The sequence below is a fragment of the Trypanosoma cruzi genome, genomic scaffold (assembly GCF_000209065.1).
Source record: "Trypanosoma cruzi strain CL Brener 1047053516595 genomic scaffold, whole genome shotgun sequence".
Lineage (NCBI taxonomy): Eukaryota > Euglenozoa > Kinetoplastea > Trypanosomatida > Trypanosomatidae > Trypanosoma > Trypanosoma cruzi.
This window is the reverse complement of record NW_001849440.1, coordinates 118599-128350: the sequence shown is the minus strand read 5'-3', so window position 1 is coordinate 128350 and position 9752 is coordinate 118599. Positions and strand designations below refer to the sequence as shown.

General features: G+C 45.8%; 4 protein-coding genes across 4 annotated transcripts, besides 22 other annotated features; all 4 read left to right on the top strand.

The window, feature by feature from the left end:
• Positions 1 to 305, top strand: Tc00.1047053506525.162 (hypothetical protein, conserved; the record flags this gene model as incomplete). The annotated part of the gene is made up of 1 exon (XM_809642.1): positions 1 to 305. A coding segment is annotated over one exon (305 nt), but the record flags the coding sequence as incomplete, so codon positions are not given.
• Positions 1 to 6084: a sequence feature (heterozygous, Esmeraldo-like haplotype).
• Positions 945 to 989: a sequence feature (A-rich).
• Positions 1516 to 1545: a sequence feature (AT_rich).
• On the top strand, positions 1576 to 2529 carry Tc00.1047053506525.150 (hypothetical protein, conserved; the record flags this gene model as incomplete). Its single annotated transcript, XM_809640.1, has 1 exon — positions 1576 to 2529. The coding sequence occupies one exon, from the start codon at positions 1576 to 1578 to the stop codon at positions 2527 to 2529; it is 954 nt and encodes a 317-aa protein (XP_814733.1).
• Positions 2871 to 2899: a microsatellite.
• Positions 3027 to 3105: a sequence feature (A-rich).
• Positions 3295 to 3326: a microsatellite.
• Positions 3618 to 6731, top strand: Tc00.1047053506525.140 (protein kinase, putative; the record flags this gene model as incomplete). The annotated part of the gene is made up of 1 exon (XM_809639.1): positions 3618 to 6731. The coding sequence occupies one exon, from the start codon at positions 3618 to 3620 to the stop codon at positions 6729 to 6731; it is 3114 nt and encodes a 1037-aa protein (XP_814732.1).
• Positions 5537 to 5578: a microsatellite.
• Positions 6085 to 6880: a sequence feature (areas merged during assembly that could not be assigned to a particular haplotype. This can correspond to areas where the two haplotypes were merged or to regions with more than two copies in the genome that were merged during assembly.).
• Positions 6743 to 6786: a microsatellite.
• Positions 6881 to 9752: part of a sequence feature (heterozygous, Esmeraldo-like haplotype) that runs on past the window's edge.
• Positions 6993 to 7032: a sequence feature (A-rich).
• Positions 7178 to 7218: a sequence feature (T-rich).
• Positions 7219 to 7241: a microsatellite.
• Positions 7242 to 7281: a sequence feature (T-rich).
• Positions 7441 to 7466: a microsatellite.
• Positions 7511 to 7546: a sequence feature (A-rich).
• Positions 7674 to 7700: a microsatellite.
• Positions 7863 to 7885: a microsatellite.
• Positions 7984 to 8015: a sequence feature (A-rich).
• Positions 8180 to 8211: a microsatellite.
• On the top strand, positions 8425 to 9318 carry Tc00.1047053506525.130 (mitochondrial carrier protein, putative; the record flags this gene model as incomplete). Its single annotated transcript, XM_809638.1, has 1 exon — positions 8425 to 9318. The coding sequence occupies one exon, from the start codon at positions 8425 to 8427 to the stop codon at positions 9316 to 9318; it is 894 nt and encodes a 297-aa protein (XP_814731.1).
• Positions 9544 to 9606: a sequence feature (A-rich).
• Positions 9751 to 9752: part of a sequence feature (T-rich) that runs on past the window's edge.

Below are 9752 nucleotides of genomic sequence, written 5' to 3'. Positions count from 1 at the left end.
ATGAAGAGAACCTTCGGTATGTTGCGGAGTGGCGCTACAGCCGTGAAGGCGAGGGGACATCTTTGTCAACTACATCTTTTACGGGATGTCTTTTGTACATTATCCAGCATGGCTCTGAGGACTGCGCAAGGGAGGCGGCGCTCTGCGTAAAAAACCTGTGTGGTCACGCCAAGGCTCTGGAGTCATTGCTGCAACAGGATGCAGTGGAGTTAATTGGTGGCCTTGCAGAGCGTGGCTCCTCTGACTCCGTACGTCGAGCGGCAACAATGACGTTGCACTCTCTGGCGCGAGCTCAAAGGCGATAGGAGGTAAAACACATGAAACCTTCAAAACATGGGTACAAAAAGTGGGTGGTGCGGTGACGAGTGGAAGATGAAAAACAAAGAAAAGTCAATACATACACATGCACATATACACATGAAAAACAACAGCAAAAGATGAAAACAATGCAATAGGAAAGGCTGCGTAGGAATTGTTTAGGGAAAGTAGAGCCGCGTGTGGTTGCTACTGTTTCCCCGTGATTTGTTGATAATAACGGGCTCTCTCTTGGTGAATCCGATGGGAAGGGGTGGTAATGAACAAGGATGGATGTAGATATATATATCTTTATTTATTTGGGGGCCGCTTTGGTTGTAAATCCTTTTTTTTTTGTGGTTGTTTTTGCTCCCCCACACACGCACACACAAATAACATATGGATGGTTTCTTTCCTGCCTCCTGCGACGTTGTGCCATTTGCTTGGAGGGAAATGGAAGGTGAATTCCTGTGAGAAGAATTAAAAGGGGGATGTGCAGCAGCAAAAGAAATGGAAAAGCGTAGCAAAAGGAACCAACGAGGAAGAGTCAAGTCAAAGTGTTTTGTGTACAGAAATTAGAGAGTGGTGGTGGTGGTGGGCGATAAAGAGCGCGGGGAGAGAGAGGAGAGGGAGGGGAAGAAGAAGCGACGTTTTTTTTTTTTTTTAGTTTTTTGTTTGTTGTTTGTTTATTTTTTGCCCATGCACGTCCCGCTAGAGGGAACACATGAATAAAAGGCACATTTCTTTCCACACGACGACGACGACGACGAGGGCCAAAGCTTTGGAAATGACAACGAGAAGAAAGAGAGGGGGGAAAATTCAAATTGACACCACGCGGACGGAAATGAATTGGAGTACTCATTTAAACACAAACAGATGGATAAGCTTCGTGTGTGTGCGTGTGTGTGTGTTTGCTGCCGAAAACAATTTCCCCCTACGCGTGAGGTTTACAGGTGCATTGGGACAGGAACGCGTTCTCTCGCCCTTTTTTTTTTCCCTTTCACACTCTCTTGTGCGATTTCTTTTTTTCTTTTTTAGCCGGTGGGGTTGACGACGAGGAAGAACTCTTTGGGCGGCTCCCATATCACGAAGCCTCTCAAAAAGAAGCAGAAAAAATATTCTGATGATGAGAGGGATGTTTTGCACCGCTTCCACATGTGATGGTTTTTTTTTGTTGTTGTTATTGATGAGTTCTGCTGTGTGGTTGATGTTCACTTCCTCTTTTTTATTTTTTATTTTTATTTTTTATTTGGGTTTGGTTGCCGGTTGAAGTGGGTGCCGATGTCTTTGAATAATTCCGGTGCCGCTGATACGGACAAGAAGAGCGAAACGGAATACGTCGAGGGGGAAATTGCGCCGCTTTACGTCAGCCTCTCCCGCAGCGCCCCGCTGCCTTCGGAGGATTACGTGCGCGTGGTGGCTCTGAGCGGCGCAGGCGACGTCAGTAGTGATGCTCCGTGCGTGCAGAAGAATGCTCGCACGGATGGCAATTGGAAGAATGGCAGCTGCATACAAAACTTAACGGAATTGGAGGGAAACGAACCTGTGCGACACGATTTTGCGCTGCATCTGCGCGGCGCGCGGAATTGCCGCTTGTTGGACACCATCTTGGATGCGTACGATCTTCACATGGGTGCTATAGACCGCGATGCGGTCGACGGTATCGCGGAGAATAAGGCAGATCGAACCGGAAAAGACGCTGTGGGTCATTTGCCCCCTGTAGTTCTTCCACAAGCAACATACAAGGGATGCAAGGCACTTTTTCTGTACTTGGAGCTGATTACTACGCGTGTGCCTACAACAATCTCGAAGCCTCTCCGTGCACCAATTGAGGAACTTCTTCAGCCGTGGGAAATGAACTTTTTGCTAAAAGACTGCATGGACGACACGACCAGTCGTGCAATTTCGCAACAAATGAATGATGGGAAAGAGGGCAAAACAAAGGGTAGAAAATCGGTCGGGGATGCCAGGACAGCTTACTACAGTGCCATCGTAAATAACGCACCTGACTCGTTGAATCTGATAACGGAACTTGCAATGCTAAGTGATTTTCTTATTGTTGAACCGCTGCGGCAGTTGACTTGTGCTTTTCTTGCATCCTTGGCGCTTGGCGCCTCCTCCGAGACGGAATTGTTGCGGCTTTGTGGACTCTCTCGCCCCCTGACGGAGGAAGAATTGGATCCACTTTATGCTCAGTTTCCTTTTCTCCGCCCTGACACCGTCTCTGACTTGTAGCTGCACCATGGCCGCTATTCATGTGTAGGCATGAGTGTGCTTATGCGTGACCCTTTTCTTTTATCCCCCTTTTTTCTCCCGCTCGTGAGACGTGCCAGGGGAATGTGAGGGTGGATGGGGGATAATGTACACTGCTGTGCTTTATTGCCAAGACGACGCACAAACACACAAAGCAAAAAAAAAAAGGAGGGCTAATGAAAAGAGAAAGTGAAAAAAGCTTATTTGCCGAGCTATACGTCATGTGTGTGTTGACATACACATAGTATATACGCATGTGCATGGCTCTGTTGCTCGTCCAACGATTGGAGAGAACCACGCAGGAGGGAACCGCAGCTGGAATAAAAAACAAAAACAAAAGCAAAGACAAAAAAGAAGGGAGAGTAAACTTAGCTTGTGAATAAAATGTAGAAGAGACGATACGACAGTTGGGAAAAGGGGAAAAGTAGCAAGGGAGGAGGAGGAAGGAGTGATTACACCTGTGCATCTTGCTGGATGGGTTTCTTTTCTTTTTCTTTTCTTTTTTAATTCTTTTACTTTGTGCATTCTATTCCGCTTTTTTTTTTTTTTTTTTTTCTTACCCAAGCTGTCCTTGCATGCGTGCATGTGTGCGTGTGTGCATATATATATGTATATTTGCCAACGTTTTTTTATGATTTCCTTACTTTTTTCTTTCTGTTGCACTTCTTTTTTTTGCCAGCCATCTGTTTTATTATTATTTGCTGCCCCTCCGTCCGTGTTATTTCCCTTTCGTTGGGAAAACCGACAACACACACACACACACACACAAAACACACGCAGCGGGAATCATACGAAATAGGACGGAAACAAAAGCCGCTATTTGAAGGCGGGGACCAATTTAGGGAGGAGGAGGAGGAGGGGGTATTAGAAGAGGCGAGGAAGGTCGCCGCGCTGGAAGTGCATATATTATATATTATAGGGTGTGAAGAAGGGACGCGGTCGAAGAGTGTGCCTCCTCCCAATTCTTCCAAGAGGGAAGACATCTGGTGCGATTGAGGGTTGGAAGGGGAATAAACCAACCAATAAAACAACAACAACAAAAAAGGACACTACTTTTAATCTTCTGAGACATGAGTGACGAGGATAGTGGGGAGTATTTGGATACACTGGCGAACAGGCGTCTTCCCTCGACATTAGTGAGTAATTTATGTGACAATGACGGCGACGCGGATACGTTAAACAGTAGCACCTCTACCGCGGGGCCACCGGGCTTTCGTCGGACAGGTCGCTACCAAAACCGCCCCTGGGAGACTGGATCTAACACAAGCTGCAGTTCCCCCAGCAGTGCGACGCAGCAAAGATACGGGCGAACTGGTGCATTCAAAAATAATGGAAGCTACCGTTCCGTGTACTCGAATAAACAGTGCTCGACAGGCAAAAGACGCAGTATGAGTAATGCCAGCACAGTCGTCAGCCTCATTGGTAGCGTCCCTGAGTGGAGCCGATCATTCTGTCTCTTTAATCCATGGCGGGCGGCTGCAGCGTCGCGATCATCGTTCCACTATGCTAACCAAGCGTTGTTTGCTGGGAAACATGTTGTTCCAGGCCCTGGGGGATCATTGTCGTCAAGCATAACCCCTGGAGCAGCACCGATAGGACTTGAAAATCACCGCCGTTCTGTCTCTTTTGGTGTGTCGCAGAATCATAATGTTGGGCCCGGTGGAGAAGGTTATGCTGGCCGCAGCACAAGTACACTCTTTTATACTGGCCACTTGTCACCTTCCTCTGTGTCAACTAGTCCAATCATCGGGGGCCATCGAAGTGGGCGTCAATCTATGCTGTGGGGAACATCAACTCCTACAATGACGGCGTTCCATGCGGTTGGTGGTGCGGCGTGGCAGCTTGGTAAAGGAGTTACAGGGAATATTTCACCTGCAAGGAAGGAGTTAGCAACGCTGTTACCTTCATTTTGTTCTTATTTGAGTCTGGTTGGAAAGCCAGTTATCAGCGGTAATGCTGACCACCCGATGGATATGCGTAAGGGACCACTGATTGGGGTAGGAGGATTTGCCAAGGTGTATGCTGGCATGGATTGCGTGAGTGGAAGGCTTGTAGCTATCAAGGAGATAAATATTGCGGAGATTAATGATCAAGCGGCATTAAATGCGATTGGTAAAGAATTTGGCTTACTTAAATCTCTTCGACATCCCAATATTGTGTCATATCAACTTTTTGAACATAGCGCGTCACAGAAGGTATGCCGCATTGTCATGGAGTTGCTTACCGGCGGCTCGACGCTGGCTCTCCTTGAAAAATACGGTCCACTAAGAGAACCTATTCTCCGCAAATTTGCCCGTCACCTTCTAGAAGCCATTGCATTTATCCACAAGGAGGGCATTTCACATCGAGATATTAAACCGGCGAATATTCTTGTAAGCGACCGTGGTGTCGTGAAGTTGTGTGATTTTGGTTGTAGTAAACGTGTGAATGAGCTGAGCAAATCTACAAACTGCGTCATTGGGACTCCTCTTTACATGTCCCCTGAATTTATTAAAGGCGAATTTAATCCTAAGTCAGACATTTGGTCTATGGCATGCTCGCTTTTTGAATTAGGGACCGGTCTGTTGCCGTGGCACCATGCGAAAGTTCGTGACAACCTCCCACTTATGTTTTATATCACCACTACAAGTGAAACGCCACTCACAAATCTTCCACAGGACGATGTCCAGGAATTCAGTCTTGAATTTAAGGACTTTATGGAACAGTGCTTTATCAGAGATGTGAAACAGAGACCCGATGCAGCGGATTTATTGGATCACCCGTGGATAAAGGGTGCTCGTTTGAGCCCGGCGCACAACTCTTTTTCCGTTCCTTTTCCTGGCGGTGCTAACAGTCCTACTTGGCCATTGGTAACACGTCCGGCCGAGGAAGAGTTCTTCTGTCAGTATGAGCTCGAGGAAGTGGCAGCTTATATTTCAGTTGATATGTGCAGCGCGTGGATGTTGAAAATTGGTACGGGTCTGCCCTCTATCTTGTTTTCCTCTCAAATGCATCAGCAGCAGCAGCAGCAACAATCGCAATCGCAGCAACATTATCTGTCATTGCAGACGGATATTCGTTCTAGAAGCGAGGAAATATCACCACAACAAAATCCAATAGAACAACGTCATTTGGAATCACAGGGAGCGATATCAGGCAGCCAATGTCACAGTCCAGCGGTGAGCTCCCGTGGTGGTGGCTGGGTTTCCGTAAGTCCTACTGTCACAGTAGATGCCGCGCAGAATGATCAATTTAATTACTCAATTCCATTAGGGGCGTCGGAAGGGCGTTTTGTCCTACCATCTTACAGTACATCCATGATGCTTCCTTCAGCAGCACAGTACCTTCGTATTAATGCTGATGGCAGCCTTGACTTTGTCCCGGTGGATGAGGAAACGGTGGAGGTGGATGCCGATGTGGATGACGCGTTTGCTTACTCTCATGAACACTTCTTTAACCGATCTCCTAGCTCTAATTTTGCATTTAGAAGCAGCTCACCCCCTGGTGTTGCTGCAACTGTGCACGCTCATGAGGGACATTCTCGTCATTGCAGCCCTGGTAACCTCAATAACAACATTAGTCATTCCGCCATTTCTGCTGGAAGGAGCCCTGCTAATCGCAATGCCCGTCATGGACCTGCGGTTTATAATCAGAGTATGTCTTTGATGTCCAACTCATCCTTTCCATCTCGTGGAGTTTCACCATCACGTCGTTCGCAAACCGCGTCAACGGCATCGCTGACAGCCTCTCAGCACCTTCCGACTCTTCTTATGATGACTGGCTCAATATCTGTTTTCGCTGGGGCTTCTATGAACCACAGCAGTGATGATGTCTCAGCAGAAGCTCAGGGTGGTGTGCCATCTAGCTCAACTCTATCCCGTTTTCCAGATAGCATTCGTGATGCAGGAGGTCGCTTACATATGTCGCTTTCCGTTCCAACAGGAGGTTCAGATCGCCGTGTGAATATTGAGCTTAGTGTTGACCCGGAAGACGTACATTGCAAATATATTGAACGTCGACCAAGTTACGTGGTGGCGTTTAGTGAAGACATTAGGGCTCAGCTTGCTGCCAAGATGAACGAACTGGCACCGAGCAGTGTGAGCAGCCCAATTGAAAGTCAATGGGCTTGGGCAGGGAGTAGTACAAGTCGTTGCGTTTCTCGTAGTGCGCAAGCACTCAGTAGCCAGTCTTTTTCTCCTAGGTAGGCCTAGTCGCTTCATTTTTTTTTTTTTTATTATTATTATTGTTGCTGTTGTTATTTTCTTTTGCTTTGGTTGCATTGCTGTTTTCTTTGGGGGTTTGCCTTACACACATGTAACTTTTCTTTTCGGAATCGGAGTGGAAGCTATTCCTAGAGTCAGAATGGCAATGAGATGAAAGCAAACATTTCTTTTATTTATTTATTTTGGTATAATGGTGAGTAGGGGGGTGCGGCGGAAACTACACGAGGAAAGAAGAAAATCCCGTTTTTTTTTTTTTTTTCTTTCTTTCGTTTCCTTTCCTTTTCCTCCCTGCCGGAGGTGTACGCATCGTGCAGAAGTGAATAGCGAGTGTCACAACTTTATTCATGTACCAACGTGTAATATGAATATAAATAAATATCAATATGCCTTCTCTCCAGGTGTGAATCATCCGTCAAAGGGAAAGGGTGAAAGGAAGAAAAAAGGAGAAGCCAAAAAAAAAAAAAAGAAAAGGAGGAGGAGGAGGAGGAGGAGAAAATGAAATTAGATATGCAAGGAAGAAAAAGAAGAAAAAGTACGTTTTTGAGACCAATGGGAATTGTATTTGTGTGCCGTCATTTCAATGAGTTTAAATACAAATGAAGAAAAGGGGGACAAATGTGAGATGAAAATATGTGGCAAGCTTCTACGTCTACTCTGGAAATGTGCTGATTTATTTTATTGCTTTATTATCTATATACATACATACATACATACATATGATCATTTAGGAGAATTTCTATGTAAAATGGCAATGAGAGTCGTTTTCTTTTTTTCTTCTTTTTTTTTCTTCTTTTCTTCAACTCTTTTTAAGTTTGTACTTATACTCTAAAAAGAAAGAAAACAACAACAACTGTGGTGTCACTTGCAATATGGTTTGCATCCCTCCTGATCCATCAAATACCTTTTCGTAGCTTACTGAGAAGGTTTTTTTTTTTTTTTTTTTTTTTTTTTGGTAGAGGGGAGAGGGGGTGAATGCAAAAGCCATAGAGATGCTAACAAAATAGGTGTATAAATGGTTTACTTTAGAAGTGTTTTTATGTGTGGTGTTGTTTTATTGTGTTGTTTTTTACTTGAATGATGATGTTGTTGTTTGGTGTTATTATCTTTCATTGCTTTATTTTATTTTATTTTATTTTTTTATTTTTTGAAGTTGGAGATTACGTTAAAAAGAAAAAAAAAAAAACTGCACTGGTCTCTGGCTTTTTTGTAGTAGTTGTTGTTGATGTTGTTTTCGTTTTTCCTCTTCTTTTTTTTTTTTTTTTCTTTCCCAGTTGTATATAGTGTACGCATTTTTTTGTGTTTATTTACTTTTTCCGTTTTCTTTTCCGTCTGTTTTCTTTTTCTTCTTATTGTTATTATTCCCCGGTTGTGTAGGTGGTGAATTATGCTTCCACTGCCATCGTCCTTTGTCTGATTGCATGCAACCTGATTTATTATTATTATTATTATTATTATTATTATTTTTTGCTTTGCCGCTGTACTTTGTGTGTACCGTTCGAGTCGGACTCCTTAGCCTTGTATGTGTCATTGCCACCTCCATCGTTGCTCATTTTTATCTTCTTTTTTTGTTGTTGTTGTTTTGTACGCGTGAGGAAACCGAAAAAGGGACACCACGCGGTTAGTGGTACGCTGCGGCTCCCATTCCCACTGGGCCACCCACCGCAAGTTCATTTCGATGGACTCATTGGTGGCGGGGGGAGTCGCCGGTCTCGTGGTGGATCTCACTCTGTACCCGATCGACACGATCAAGACCCGCCTGCAGTCGAGGAGTGGGTTTTATCAGGCGGGTGGATTCCGCGGGGTATACAAGGGCCTCAGCGCCGTCGCCATCGGGTCTGTCCCCGGCGGTGCTGCCTTTTTTGTCGGCTACGACCTCACAAAGCGGGCACTTTTGGATGATGGCGGGGAGAACAACTTGACTACAGCGCGTCGATTGACATCGCAGGCTGTGGCCGCGATGGCGGGTGAAACTTTGGCGTGCCTCACACGTGTGCCCACAGAAATGGTCAAGCAACAGCTCCAGGCGGGACACCACCACGACATTTACCGGGCACTCTCGCACATCACGCACAATATTCCACCGGATGCCGCCTCAGTGATGGCGCCGAGAAAAATACGTTGGCTCGGTCTCCCGTTGCTTTTTACGGGAATGCCTATCATGTTACTGCGTGAATGGCCGTTTTCTATTGTCCAAATGTGTTGCTACGAGGGACTTAAAGCATGCTTTCATACAGAGGAGAGACCACAGTATTTGCCGCTGTGTGGGGCATTGAGTGGTGGCACAGCGGCGTTTCTCACAACACCATTGGATGTGCTGAAGACACGCATCATGCTGGGGCAGGTGGGGGCTGCAAAGCGTACAACACCCCGTGGGACTGCGGCGGTTCGTGCAGCGTTTCACGACTTGTTGTGTGAGATGCCGCGGGCAACAGACAAGTGGGGAGGGGCACAACGATTTTTTCGTGGAGCCGTCCCACGTGTGATTTGGATTTCTATCGGGGGAAGCGTCTTTTTTACCACGTACGAGACCGTCTGGCGTGGTTACCATTGGGCCACGACAACAAAATAAAAAGCATAAGCGACGCGAACAAAATAATTTTCACAAATCGCACACGCCGGAGACGTTTTGCCTGAGAATGATGACGGTGTCGCATCACTCTTAGTTGGAACGGGGGAGAGTGTCCAAATGGAAGTATCGAGGTGCCCCATGTGATGAACAACAGAACACATGCGTGTACATGAATTTATGCGCATGTGTAAAAGCCATACGAGTAAACGCTGCCCTTGACATCACTTTGCTTTTTTTTTTCCTTTTTTTTTTGTGCATATTTGCCGCTTTTTTTTTTTTTTTTGTCTTAACAGCATTGCTTTTACTCCCTCTCAATTCCCACGTTGATTAAAATGGGAATAGAACACGAAAAGAATTCAACGCGAGGAGGCATGGAAGGAGGGGAAAAGAGGGTAAAGAAAGAAAAATAATTCGAATGCTGGCTAGCCGATGGA